Source organism: Cantharellus anzutake, assembly GCF_015039405.1.
Source record: "Cantharellus anzutake strain C23 chromosome Unknown EI90scaffold_144, whole genome shotgun sequence".
Classification (NCBI taxonomy): domain Eukaryota; kingdom Fungi; phylum Basidiomycota; class Agaricomycetes; order Cantharellales; family Hydnaceae; genus Cantharellus; species Cantharellus anzutake.
In genome coordinates, this window is record NW_024067094.1 from 144,382 (window position 1) to 158,923 (window position 14,542).

Consider the following 14,542-nt stretch of genomic DNA (forward strand, 5'->3'; position numbering starts at 1 on the left):
GGGTACTAGATACATGACTAACTTTCTTCCTTTGCTGACACTCTAAACATGATTGTCCATAGCCCAGAAAAGACACTGGGTTAGATGAGGAAGGCTGCTGTCCTGCATTATGAAAGGCCCTTATTCCTTCCATAATGCCTGGTCCAGCAGATGCTGCCTCAATAGAGTGAAATAACAATAAGGATGGCTGTCAGTGCACTTACACAGTCATTGGCTGGGTGTAGGGAATGGATGTGTGGTGATGTGTGCTGTGCATGCTTTCTTTATTCATTGTTTATTACTCTTCATTTCTCAATGTAAACAATGTATATAAATTGCAGGGAAGGGTGAAACAGGTTTTCACTCTTCTCCTCCCCTGTTGAAATTACAGCTCTATACTGCCTAATTCCTGACAGCTTGAGGATAGCAGGAGTCACAACTAAGGTCGGAACCTCAACCGACCTTACACTGGGATAAGACCAAACAAAATTCTAGGAGACTCCCACGCCAATTCATAGGTTAACAAGCTGTCCATCATGACTGAGTTTGTGCCCATGCAACTCAAAACATCAAGCAAGTCATTTGAAAACTGACTTTCTGAAGGCCAATGATCACCCATGGGATGGATGAAATGATGTTGTAAATGCAGCGTTCCATATATGGCAACCCACTTCAGTGGTTCACTCGCAACCCAGATGTAATATAGAAATGAGAAGAGAAACTGTAACTAACTAAAGAACATACGGTGCTAAAGCACCCATACTTATACTCCTGAATAACATTCTAGGCTCTTCTATGCTCAGCGCTTACACAGGTGCCTAGTAACCTGTAGAATATTCTCGGATATTCCAGTTCAATCTAATCATGTGACTCATATTCCAACAAATGAATCATCATCCACCTGTTGAATAATTTCAGGAATATAAAGTCATGATTGCTGAGCTAACTTTGTTCTGCACATAAATGATTCTAGCAGTATCAAGGTCGATCTCATTGGACAAGCAACCAAGTCTCATTACAAGACCTCATGTCTTCAAACATACTGTACTGGCACAACCAACAACCTGTAATGCGTAATGCGGACCCTCCCGGTCAGCACTTTTTTGAAATTTGTAATGCATAACGCAGGCCTTGGCGGTCCAATGTCCAGGTGTCACGCATTTTGAGCAAAATAAATGGTTGTACAAATTTTCAATTCAAATCTCCCAAATTTGGCAACTACACTGTCAAAAGCGGTACCTCGCCATTTCCTTCTCCAGATTTCTCGCCCATTTAGCACATCTACCCCATACCAATTCACCACTATCCACTTCAGACCCTGCAGCAATTTCTCCAATGGATTCCGCATCAGCCTCTTCAGCACTAATCCAACCCAACTGAAGGCCACCATTCATGTCGGCAAGGCCATCAGGCAGAGTCCCACTGAAAATCCATCACCCAGGCATACCCAGAGTGTTTTGTGTCACGCAGTCCTGGCCTTGGCCAGTCGGTTGTAATGCACCACTCAGGCTTGCCAGTTGGATGTCCGGTGTCACGCTCCAACCCTAGCCAGTTGTTGGTCATGCCAGTACAGTAATATTGATTCAGCATGAGTCATCATTGTGATCCAAAAACAGTTCGGAGCTGAACATGAGACGTGAGACAAGGTGTCGGACGCCAAGGCTGGGGAAGGTCATCCCTGCCGGTGCAAGTGTCTCTTGAGAATCCCCTCGTAAGCGAGTAGCCTGTAGATGTGTCAGGGCACGGACGGTTATCCGGCCGGCCCGGACCCCTATCTGGATAGGTTGAGTACCCGTAAGCCGATATCTGCATGTGATTTGCCATAGTTAGAATGCAGGCTGTATTCAATGCGCTATTTCCGCTATCGTGTCATCCCTCACCCGTTATCGCCCCCTTATCTGCATGATCTATTCTCCTATTTCATGTCGCTTCTCTATTGGCTACCATGTGTTCCCAATGTAGCCGCGCTCTTATGAGTTGCGGAACTCATGTATATAAGGCCTTATCGCCAGCTGGGTTGGCCCCCCAGCTTTTACAATGACTAGTTTCCTGGGGAGATTCTTACGCGCGAACTGACGCGTGGACTCTGACAAGATGCGGAACACCAACTTTGTTTACATCAGGAAGTTGTGTGGCAGTTATTCATAGCAGTTATTCTGGGGCGCTATGAGGCATTGGGGGAGTTTTGCCCTTTCTTATTCAACTTAAAACTCCCTTTGTACAATGACATTGCCACTCAGGAATGTCGCATATATAAGGGATGAATTCTTAGACTTTTCTCCCTCAGATCTCTTATTCGAGTCTGAGGTGAGAACTATTTCTCAGTATTTTACTTTATAACTCATGTATAACTCTTGTCACAGTCTAATGCGACATAGTCTTTATTCTAATAGCGGAACTGCATCGTTGTACTTAATATCATTGCGTTGACAATCGGCAGGGTATGGCACATTGTCATGCAACACAGCAAAGTGAATTGAAACCCAAAGCGTATCAGGCAACCCACCCATTGCTTGTGCTCAGCAATGGATCGATAATCTCATCCAAATCGACAGTGCCAATTCCAACTGAAGAAGTTCAACTACCGGCATTGCCATTAGGGAGTCCGTATCCTCCATCCGTGGCTCCAGGCGAGATGAGTACACTGTGGGAAGTAAATGGCCATAAAAAACCATTTTTGGTCTGGTTTTTGACCATTTACCACTGTTTTCGTGATATTTTTTTCATTGTAAATTACAATATACATTTCACGATGCTAAATACCAGACTCTTCCCTGCATAAATTACCACTCAATTCATGGTATTCGAGCTGCGATGTATTGTACAAAGGTCAGAGGTATGGATGGCCGGAGTTTGGTTAGTCATCATCATCAATTGACCTTGCAAGCTCGCAACTGCGATCGATGATGGCTCAATGATGGGAATGCGTATGTACCATAGGGAAATCGGCCACATACTGAAGAGACCGAAGCCAGAGCGATAATTTGAGTGTAGTAAAAGAGGTCGGTGCCAAGGCAGCATCCATGTAAGCACCGCTATCTGAGACAAGGTCAACAAGGTGACGCATGTTCTCACAAGCGATGTGTTGTGACGTGCTCGAGGATTTGAGTCCACAGCTACTTCAGCTCAATAGTGAGAGCCATGAAATTCAAACACTCCTACCCAGACGAAGGATAAGTTCCTAAATTTAATTCGTCATTTTTGGGCCCACATTGTGGAAACTTTGTCATCTCCCCCGACAATGCGTGATTTCCCTAGCGAGGCATAACCAAGAGCTCGATTATATGTTGGTACAGCTTGTTGTAGACATTAGTAAACTAGATTGCGACTTTGTGATGGGTGGAATTGTCAGGAATGTTTCTTGTCATGAGGAGCCCCAAGTATGGAAGCTGGCACTTAAAGATGTAAGGGTAGGTGGGCAAAGACTGTGGCGCTTAGACTGGAAATCGGACTAAGTTGTTCTCGGCAGTTTCCATTCCACTCAGTGCCTTATCCTCTCCACCATACCATACACATTCTGCAACCTGCTCATTTCCTCCCAATTTGACTATCCTTTCGCTATGCAACTAGCTACTCTTCTCAGAAGTGGCAAGTACTTATGAATATGGACACTGGGCATGCTGCCTCACTGACAGCGATGCCATGAATGGCTTCCATCTGGATGTGTTTCAATGCATCTTTATGCATCTTTAACTCATTGGTGAATGAGAAATAGCATTTATTTATTTATTTTAGAAAATCGTCAAGCCTCTCACAGCAAACAGGAATCTATGTTACCCAAGGGTCACACCTGTGGTAGAAAAGCTCATGCATCTGCTTAGGGCGTAGTTTGGCCCCATGTGCGCTCATTAGTTTATCTCCCAACTACCTCTTCCCCCTATGCTAGTAACCAAAAAACACGACTGGAATTCGAAAGCGATGATAATGACCAAGGCCCGATGACAACCACTGTCAGAGACTGGAATTTTGTCAGAGGCTGGGATATTGTCGGAGTCGGACAAACTGTCAGAAGATGGATGGAAGACGGATTGGGTTCTGTCTGAGTTGAGGTTGGAGGTGATGCAGAGGTCTGTTGGAGCACACGTGCGGATATGCGGGCGGAAATATGCGGCGCGTCCGGAAGCGCTGTTCAAGGTTAGCAGAGTGGGATCGTGGCCTCAGCGACTCAGGTGGAGCGCTGTGCCCTGAGCTTGACGTTTGGGGGAGATCCCATATTTACAAACTGACACTTACAGCGGACTTCAAACAAGACTTGCGGGCGGAGCGGACCTGTAGGAGGAGTGTGGACTCCGCAAGCACGGACTCAGAGGGGGGAAGCCCCCTTTACAGAAGGAGGGACTCAGAACAGACAGGGGGGATACTCTAGTTGATTTCAGACTAAGGTCCCCAAAAGTATTTACAGGATATAAATAGGCAGGAGGGAAACACAGAAGGACCAGTCAGTCCGGCGCGGAAATAAGCGGGGATTGTCAAACTGAATGAAGGACAAGAGCCCAGGAAATGGGAGGCAATGAACTAAACAAAAGCGGATCAAGTGCCAATATTGACAGGTAATAAGAAGTGCATCAGCACATGGATCAAGTGCCAATATTGGCAAGTTAAGCGAATGAATGGATGAACAATATAGGCACTCGGCAAGGAATGAATGGTATGCTGCCGAGTGACAAGATGGCCAGAGAAAAGCAGAGGTCAGTGCGCGGCACCAATACAAGTCCACAAATAAGCGGGGTCGGTGCGGTGCCGACACAAGTCCGTGAAGGGACATGGAAATCAGCACCACACTGACAAGTCCGCAACAGAGGGTGGTCCGTCAGTGCCATCACAAACAAGGGCAGCATGATGGCCAGCAAGGTCGGAGGGGAGTGTTGGCCTGACCACAGGGTGTGGAGGGCAACCAGGAGTGGCAGAGGTCCAGAGGGTGTGGAGGTGGGCAGAGGTACAGATGCGGGTGGAGGTCTGGATGCAGTGCATGGTTGATAGGGCAGGGGGCCAGACATCAAATTGGGGGCTGGTTAGATTGGGTTTCGGGTCGGCAGATTTGCCTATCGGCATTGATTTGCCGCTGACGGAGCCCCAGGATTTGTCGGTCGTGACAACCACCTCTACTAGTACCACCAAAAAAGAACCCCCATGGCCATCACTATGATGGCCCCACAACAGAAGAAAGTCTGAATCGATTAACCTGGCCCACTCAGAAGGAAAGACTGCCTCACAAAGCTGTGTGCAAGGGTTGAAGTTCACTTATGGTATCTTCTACCATCTTATTCACAGCCAGAGACTTCCTCCACTTTCATTAGGTTATGCTCTGTCAAATCAACCTCATCAAAATCGAATCAATGCTCGACTTTTATGCTACCCATCTTGTCAGGGCCCGGCCTCAGACTCGGAGGCTCCCTGACCTCAACCCCCATCTGGCCTGTCCTCACACTATGTGGGGCATGAGATGTATAGTAAAAGAAAGGGAAATATATACACTTGCCTATGCGGGGCATGAGATGAGAAGAAGGGTAAAAGTCTCATCTCCCTGCATGGTTGCTATATAAAGGAATGGGTCACATGCCCACAACTATACAGCTCCTAGAGTTGTGTAGTGTGACCCGGAGGGAACATCCAGGTGGCAGTGCCCAGTAAGCGTGGGAACGTTCTGGGCGAGTTGCTCGCCCAGAACTGTGGCTGTGACCCGTGGGAACATTCTGGGCAAGCTGCTCACTCAGAAAGTTCCCACGCTATCCCGTGCGCGCGTGTACACAACACACAAAGGCAACAGTCAAAGAATAAAGGGGGTAAAGTAGGTGGGGAGTCCGGGGCACCCTAAGGTGGGGTGCTGAACCCTGACACATCTCTTGCTTGCACTCAACTCCATACTTTTCTTGCAAGCCCAAGGCTTCAATCCTGCGTTATGCTTTCCGGATCAGCTCTTCTTCATCACTCCTCGAATTGACCTTTGTGTCTTTTGTTCACCTCAACTTGGTTCATTTCCTCACTTGCAATGACTGCTATTCATCGCAATGTAACCTAGAGTCTCCACTGTATATTGCCATAAATGTAGTTGTTGTTGATGAGCGACACTTGTGATCTCGGAGCTGGACTATGAGTAAATACTCAGTCTCAGCTAATATGCGTGAAGAACTAAATATATTACCTACAGTGGGCAACAAAACTGTTCACATGTTTTGCTGTTTTGAAAAGACACACTCATACAGGCTTAGGAAAAATTCTGAAAATTCTAAGAAATTCATAAAAGATGCTCTGACATCACAAAATGTTGCTTCCATCAGCCCAAGGTCATATACCCATTTATGGCAATGTAATTGTCAGATGAAGTCACCCATTGCATGTGAACAGTTTTGTTGCTGGCAATAATTCTACTATATTGATACTTGGTATACCCCCTTTGCCTTGATTACAGCTTGTACTCTTCTAGGCATACTTTCTATTAAGTTCTGACACACCTCCTTTGGTATCTTCTCCCATTCCACCTGACAATGATCCCAGAGCTCCCCCACACCACTTGCAGGAGTTTCATAGTCAGCCAACCTCCTTTTCACATGCCACCAGAGATGCTCTATGGGGTTAAGGTCTGGGGACTGTGCTGGCCACTTCATAACAGTGTAGTTATGACCTTGGAACCACTTTTGAGCAAGTTTGCTGCAGTGCTTTGGGTCATTATCCTGTTAAATGGAGCAATAAAGCTGTGCATCCATCTTCCCTTCAATCCTAGTGGCATACCCAACACCCTCCCACAGCATGCAACCCCACATCATCACATTTCCACCACCAAACTTCACTGTTCCCTCAACCTGCCTATCAGTAAGACCCTCTCCTGCCTCTTTCCACACCCACTTCCTGCCATCTGACCCAAGGCAATTGATTTTGGTCTCATCAGACCACACCACCCTCTTCCAGTCATCCACAGTGTACTCCTGGTGCCTCTCAGCCCACAGCAACCTTGCTTTCCAATGGGCTGGTTTCAGAAATGGGTGCTTCTTCTTCACCACAGGCCTTAGACCAGCCTTCTGAAGATGACAATGAACAGTTTGGGGAGAGACAGAGAGGCTTGTGACATCCTGAAGAGATTGGGTCACTTGGACTGCATTATTAGCTTTCTGCATGTGAATGAGATGCTTTGCATAGGTGATGTTGGCAGGTGTAAGCTTTGTTGGACGACCACCAGTGGACTTGGCAGCATCAGGGCAATATGCAGAGCAGATTTTTGAGATAGCTCCAATGCTAGCATCAGCAATCTTATGAATGGAGTGCCCAGAGGTGCCAGAGAGTAGCAGAGTAATGATGTGTTCACAAGTAGCAGGGGCAAGAGGGTGCATGGTGGAGAGAATCAAAAACAGGCCAGTATTTATGCTGTGGAACAAACCAATCATGTGACTTTGTTGATACCTGTGTTTAATAAACAAAGTCATGTGACCAGAGTCAAGTATAGCCCTGCTTCTGCATTAAGAAAGCCAAGGCAACAAAACTGTTCGCATGTAATGGCTGACTTCATCTTACAATTACATTGTCATAAATGGGTGTATGGCCCTGTGCCGATGTAAGCAACATTTTGAAATGTCAGAGCATCTTCTATGAATTTTTCAGGAATTTCAGAATTTTTCCCAAGCCTGTATGAGTGTGTCTTTTCAAAACAGCAAAACATGTGAACAGTTTTGTTGCCCACTGTATGAGTAAATACTAGAGGTAATACACACAACATAAGTTACAATGATAAAACAATGAGGGAATGTAACTAACCTCAGTCTCAGCTAATATGTGTGAAGAACTGAGGGAAAAGGAAATGAATTCAAATGAATATATCCGTGGACTGGCACGGGTTAGTCCGAAATAATATAAAAGAGGTGTTGTGACTAAGTAGTCACGCTACCATGGGAATGTGGCTGTCCGGGCGAGTTCCTCGCTCGGATGTGGGAATGTGGCTGTACAAAAACTCGTCCGGCCTCCCATAGCACACGGTTCCTCCAACAGTTGTAAATGACAATAAATAACCACATTTTTCACCAAATTAACAACATTGTAAATGATGAAATCTGACTGGTAAATTACAAAATGCACCCTTGTAAATTGACCGTTTACAATCGTTATCGTGGTGGAGAATCATTAAAAAACAGGTCATCTACCTCCTTTAACTGTTAGAATGCAGGGATTTGGATGACTCCGGAATGGAATCGGAGACTTATCATGGAAGGACCTTGGCCTCAGCGACTCAGGCGGAGCGCTGTGCCATTGCTGGTTGTCCTAGGGGTCCCTAATTTCGGATCTAGCAGAGGGAAAGTCTCTTGGGGGGAATTCAAGTCGATTTCGGACTGAGGTTACAAGTTACTAGGTACATTGTATATAAGGAGGGGTCCGGAATCAAAAGGAACAAGGGTAGGACAAAAGGAGACAAAGGGAGATGGAAAGAGGAATAACACTGAGGGTCAAGTGTTTGACTCAATGGTGTTTCCCAAAGGAGGAATGAAGGGCCAAGGCCCAAGAAGGAAGGAAGGAGGATGGGAGTTGGGAATGGCTAGCTGACTGAATAGAAAGGAAGCAGCAGCCCAAATAGGAATGAGGGAGAATAGCGGAATTGAAATGGACAATGCAATAGTTGCAAGGTCCGGAGTAAGTCCGGAAAGTCCGAACTCGGAGGTTAAACTCCGGAATATTGGCAAAGGTAATTAAATGGAATGAGCTAACCAATACAATGGGTATAAGCGGAGGTGGGGTCAAAGTCCGAGGTCGGAGCTAAGACCGGAGGTTCCGGGGACGAGATGTGAACGGGATACCAGAGCGGAGGTCCGGAGTCAGGAGCATAGGTTTTGCGTACTCGTCTGGAAGGTGTCGAGGTTGGGGTCAGACCCGGAATGTTCCGGAGTCGGACCGAAGGTGGTGTCCGAGCCGGAGGTGGGATAACCTCTTGGGAGTTGGCAAGGAGAAGGTGACGGAAGGGAAGTAGGGCTCCGGAAGTCGGAGTGCGGAGTTCCGGGAGCCTGGAGCGGAGGTCGGGATTGTATGGATATGACATTAACGTGGTAAAGGAATCCTGGTAAAATGCAATGGACCACATTGTAAAACACAGTTTTAATCATGTTAAAAATGGTGTATTATACAATGGTTAAGATGATCTTTTACACATCACTAATTCCCTCTGTGAGTAGAGGTAACCATTCCCAAGACTACAACAACAACAATGAAATGATGAGAGTTGGAATGAGGTTGTGTTGCAGTTGCAGCTGGTGGAACTGAGAAGCGTATGGAATGAGCCACCGAAAAATAATATACTTGTCACGGGTTCATGAGTTATATGTCTGACTTGTCTGACTTGATCGACATACTCAAGTCCGGATTCAAATTTTGTATTACAAATGTAGAAGTCACGCTCTGCTTTCAATACAAAGGTCACATGCTACATGGGGATAAACCCAAGTCCGGGTTTAGGCATTTGCCGGAGTCTGGGGCCCATGCGAGGTTCCCATGCAGAAAGGAAAAATCTAGACATGTAAACCGGTTACTTTGGTATGAGGTCGGCACCCAAGCTGGTGTTGGGTGTAACCACTTATATATTACTTCGCATGTAACAAGAGTGTTGGGTGTTGTGGTTCAGATGGTGGAGAGTTAACTTGGGGTTTTCATTTTGAAGCCACGGGTTCGATTCCCACTGTGTCATCGTTATGGGGGCGATTCTGATCGCCGAACAACCACTGTCTATTGCAGCGTGGGATGCAATTTTGTCACCGTTCTTAAACTCTTCCATCCGTGACACATTGGTTGAAGTTGCTCCCCTCTTATTGGGGGTCCTCCATTCCGACACACCAATCCGTATCATTCATCAGTTGTTCTGTGAGTTTCTCACAGGCCAAATCGGTCCTGAATCACTTGATCATCGTTACCTGCTGGATATGACGAGGGCGAATGCCACGATGGCCCCGTGCTGTACCGAGATCTTAAATAAGGATCTTTGCCACATGGAGGGTTTGGGGCTGATCAAATATTTGCGCCAAAGGGACGACCTGCCACAGATCCCTTGTGAGGTGCTGTCAGAACAACTTCGTTACTCATGTCGGTATATTGTGTACCACCTCAACAAAGTTCAGGAACCACTAGAGGTGCTCAGTGGATTGGTTCACACATTTCTTAATCAGCATGTAACATGCTGGGCGGAGGTCTGTGTGAGAACCGACGGGTACATCAGTGTATCTTCATTTCCTGAGTGGGCTAAGGTATGAAATACCAGTGAGGCTTATAGGGGATTCTTATTCAGTCCCGTTCACTTTCAGTTGAGTGTTGATCGGAATTCAAAGAAAGACATTCACAAGTTGATCCAAGTACTTGACGAAGTGAGACGGAATCTGGCATTCTTTTCAAGATTTCAGGAGGCACATGAGTTGGCAAAGGATTCCATAACCCTCTGCCGTTGCCTCGTGTCAGCAGACTCAGAGTCCTACACCCCGGATTTGGCCCAATCGCTCAACGGTCTTTTCGTATCATTGGATGATCTGGGACATCATTCCGAGGCACTCCCAGTGATCGAAGAAAGTATGAAGCTGTGGCACAAGCTTGTTGCTGTTGATCCGACGTTGTACACCCCATATTTGGCTCAATCACTCCACAATCTTTACGTATCATTGGAAAATCTGGGACGTTACTCTGAGGTGCACCTGGTGATCGAAGAAAGTGTGAAGCTCCGGCGTGCGCTCGTTGCTGTTGATCGGACATCATACACCCCAAATTTGGCTCGATCGCTCCATAATTTAAGTGTATCATTGCATCATCTGGGACATCATTCCGAAGTGCTCCCAGTGACCGAAGAAAGTGTCAGGCTCTGGCGTGAACTCGTCGCTGTTCATCCCACATCATACACCCCGGATTTGGCTTGATCGCTCCGCAATCTTCATGTATCATTTGGAAATTTGGGACGTTATTCCGATGTGCTCCCGGTGATTGAAGAAAGTGTCAAGCTCTGGTATGAACTCGTTGCTATTCATCCGACGTCATACACCCCAGATTTGGCTCGATCCCTCCACAGTCTTTCCATATCATTGGAAAATCTGGGACACCATTCCAAGGCACTCCTAGTGATCGAGGAAAGTGTGAAGCTCTGGCATGAGCTCGTCACCATTCATCCCACATCATACACCCCAGATTTGGCTCAATCACTCACCAGTCTTAAGATATCATTGGACCATCTGGGACGTTATTCCGAGGCGCTCCCCGTGATCGAAGAAAGCGTGAAGCTCTGGCACGAGCTCGTTGCTGTTCATCCGACATCATACACCCCAAATTTGGCTCAATCGCTCAACAGTCTTAAGATGGCATTGGACAATTTGGGACATTATTCCGAAGCACTCCCGGTGATCAAAAGAAGTGTCAACCTCTGGCGCGAGCTCGTTGCTGCTCATCCCACATCATACAACTCTGGTTTGGCTTGATCACTCCACAATCTTGCTCTCTCATTCGATTACCTCAATTGCCCCACCGAAGCAGTTCCTTTCATCAAAGAATCCATTTCTCTTTGGTGTCCTCTCCACATTACTCTTCCGACCTCATATGCCGCTGATTTAGCCTGGGCATTGCGGGATCTATCCAGGATACTTTCACGCCTGGGGCACTATGCAGAAGCATTTGATATCGAGGAAGAGGCGAGATTATGCTCTCATCAGCTTCGTTCTGAATACCCTGACATCTATGCAAATTATCTTCGAGGGTTATATGCCTGTATGGCTGCTCCATTGGAAGGTCTTGGAAGGGGTCATGAGTTAGCAGACATACGCACTCTCATGCAAAATCTATGATGAAACATACCCTCCACCCAAGGGCGTCCCTCACTCTCTTCGCGATTTCCTCTGACCCACCAGGGACCAGCGATTGTTTACCTCTGTCCAATTTATCAAAGCAGCCAGGTGGCTGTTCCAACTCTATCGAGACGACAGACATGCAGGAAGATGTGGGCATGAACATGATGGCTGTCACTGAGACAGATTTCAGATATGGGTCTTATTCCCGATTATGTTCCTGGTGCCGTCGATTGAGCGATTGTGATCGGACTTGGTTCTGTTTTGATGCATCGACTGTAAATGTGTAGTGATGCATACAAGACTGCCTAAAAATTTTGGGGACTTTGCTAGGCTGCGGGTTCCTGAACTCAATGTTTACAGTTGCAACTTGTGGCTACGAGCGATCGTGAGCTCAGAAGCGACACGATAATTCAACAGCGCAATCGATATTAATGAATAACCCGATCGAAATGTGTTATAACAACAGGAGCTAATGGAACAAGGTCGTTGTGTCTCTTTCCTCTTCCTGCATGACACCCATACACCAATGAACTGATAAAAGGTGGTGTGGCGGATGATTATTGGTTCGAAGGCTGAATTTTTTCCGTCCCTAGGACAATGGAGTCTGCCAGCGGAGTTATGACAATCTCATTGTCATAAGAAATACGGGGCATGCGTCAGCGGAGTATGATAATCGACTCAGTTCGGTTGGATTTCCCCCGTGTATTTATATACTCTGATCGGCCTTGGCGCTCTCACGAACAGCCTGGAGTTTACACAACGTTCTCAGAGGAGTTCTGGACAGCAGAACACGTAAACAGCAGGAGTAACTCGAGTGTGAACCAATGAGAAGATGAGGGAAGGCAACAAGTATTGAAATGTAGGGATTCCGTATAAGGCAATCCACTTACTTCAGCGGTTATACTCGCGAGACCAGAGAGAATTTACTGATGATTTTGCTCAATGCACGTTCGTGCGTATACACGAAATGTATTACAACGATGATATACGTAAAATAAACTACTGCACAAGCGCGCGTACGCAAGCACAGACTAAACTGGAATTATCTAGCGATTTCCCACAACAATCCAGAATGCCCCGGAAGGTTCCGGTGACTCGTGATTTCAACAAGAGCAAGAACCGGGTGGAGCCATGCCCAAGCTTTGTGTACAAGATGGATTTCTATCATGTGATATCCATTCATTCGGGAGCTTCGAGGTCTAGCTTTTCTCGCTTGGCGTTCAGGTGTTTCGCGACCCAGGCCTGAGGGGATGCCTCATCCAGGGTAACGTTCGGGCCATACTTGAACCAGGCCAAGACGACCCCAGAAGACGGGTCGGTGAAGGTGATTCCACACCTGTTGTACCCAGCTCCTTGCAAAACACAACGATTTGCTCGGGAGGCGGTAAATTGGTGGGAATAACTTCGGAGAAATAGGTGAGGTTAGAGACTGCCATGGCCACTAGAAAACGGTATAGGCGCATTGTTGTTGTTGTACTCTATTTTGTTACCCCATGGCCACGTTTGTACGTGGCAGTGCGGCTAGCCCAACTAATAATTACATCTGAATGTACATGAGGGGCTCGTCAATACAAGGTAGGGTTGTCTGGTTGGTGTGGTCGGGGTGACGGGGTCCTCTGGGTTGTGATGTCTGGGTTTAAGTCTTATCTGGGTATGCGTGGGGGTGTAGTGATGTCTATGTCACTCCTCTCTCCCTATGGGGGGTTACTGGTTGGGTACTCCTGTTTCCTGTTCCCCCATTCGGAGTCATTCTCTGTCCATTCTTTTTGTCGATGGCCCGCGACTTCTTGATGAAGTCTGCTAGTCTAAGAATGCCTTTGGGCTTCCCCATGAGGGTCGAAAACCTGTTCTGACGGCCCCGGCCCAGTACGTGTCTATGTTTCTTAAACTGTGGGCATACCTGAAGGATGTGCTCTCTCGTCTGGTTAGCTGCTCCACATGTGCACTCTCTACTCTCTGTGTGAATACCGAACCGGTGGTAGTATTTGCCCAGGTGTGCATGGCCGGTGCGGAACTGGACCAGCCTGCTGAAGGTTTTTCGGTCCAGCGATTTGAACCTGGTGGTGGGTTTGATCAATGGGGGGATCTGGTTTGCTGTGTGGAATCCTGATCGGATCGGGGTGGGCGTGCTTGCCCAGCGTTCCTTCCAATCTTCTTCCATCTCCTGTTTATGCAAGCTTTCTACAAAGGATAATGAGTGGTAGCGGGGTCTGTCCGGGCTGAGGTGAGCTCCCTCTTTGGCCAGCTCGTCTGCACGTTCGTTGCCCTTGATACCACTGTGGCCGGGGCACCAGCTTATCGCGACCTTGAGGTCGTCTCTGTCATCCAAGAGCCTGCACACTGTCTTCCTAAAGGTCCGGGTGTGCTCTTGGGCTTTTCTGGGTTTCCCTTGGAAGATGCGGCCAATCGCGCTCGTGTTGTCTGAGTAAAATACTATGTTTGACGGCTTGTGGGTGTTCAGGTCGTTTTCGATGAAGCGACGTGTCTCTTCCGCTGCTGTCCTCAGCGCCATCATTTCTGTGTCGAAGGCTTCTACATAGCCGCCCATAGAACCATTCCTCTCGAATACTGTTTCTCCTGCTGAGTAGCCCACTACTCCAAATCCCGTGTATCTCTGCCCTTCTTCTGTGAACTTGGATCCGTCGGAGTACACGAAGAGGAAATCTGGGTTGTCCTCGTGTTCCGTCATGAATTCCAGGTGGTCGTCTGTCCATGTCTCTTTGGCGGATTCGCCTGCGACGTTCTCTGGTAGGTAAATCTGGATATGGTCTTCGATA

At 47.2% G+C, this 14,542-nt stretch overlaps 2 protein-coding genes across 2 annotated transcripts; one reads left to right on the forward strand and one right to left on the reverse strand.

Annotated features, from left to right (window-relative positions):
* Positions 1-442: 442 nt before the first annotated feature.
* On the reverse strand, positions 443-1,542 carry EI90DRAFT_3022192 (uncharacterized protein; the record flags this gene model as incomplete). The annotated part of the gene is made up of 6 exons (XM_039057749.1): positions 443-519; positions 574-700; positions 790-805; positions 1,023-1,043; positions 1,219-1,401; positions 1,427-1,542. 6 exons carry the CDS (start codon positions 1,540-1,542, stop codon positions 443-445), a joined length of 540 nt encoding a protein of 179 aa, XP_038908697.1.
* An 8,099-nt stretch (positions 1,543-9,641) lies between these two features.
* On the forward strand, positions 9,642-11,762 carry EI90DRAFT_3135779 (uncharacterized protein; the record flags this gene model as incomplete). Its single annotated transcript, XM_039064743.1, has 4 exons — positions 9,642-10,190; positions 10,248-10,811; positions 10,929-11,388; positions 11,455-11,762. 4 exons carry the CDS (start codon positions 9,642-9,644, stop codon positions 11,760-11,762), a joined length of 1,881 nt encoding a protein of 626 aa, XP_038908698.1.
* Positions 11,763-14,542: the final 2,780 nt, after the last annotated feature.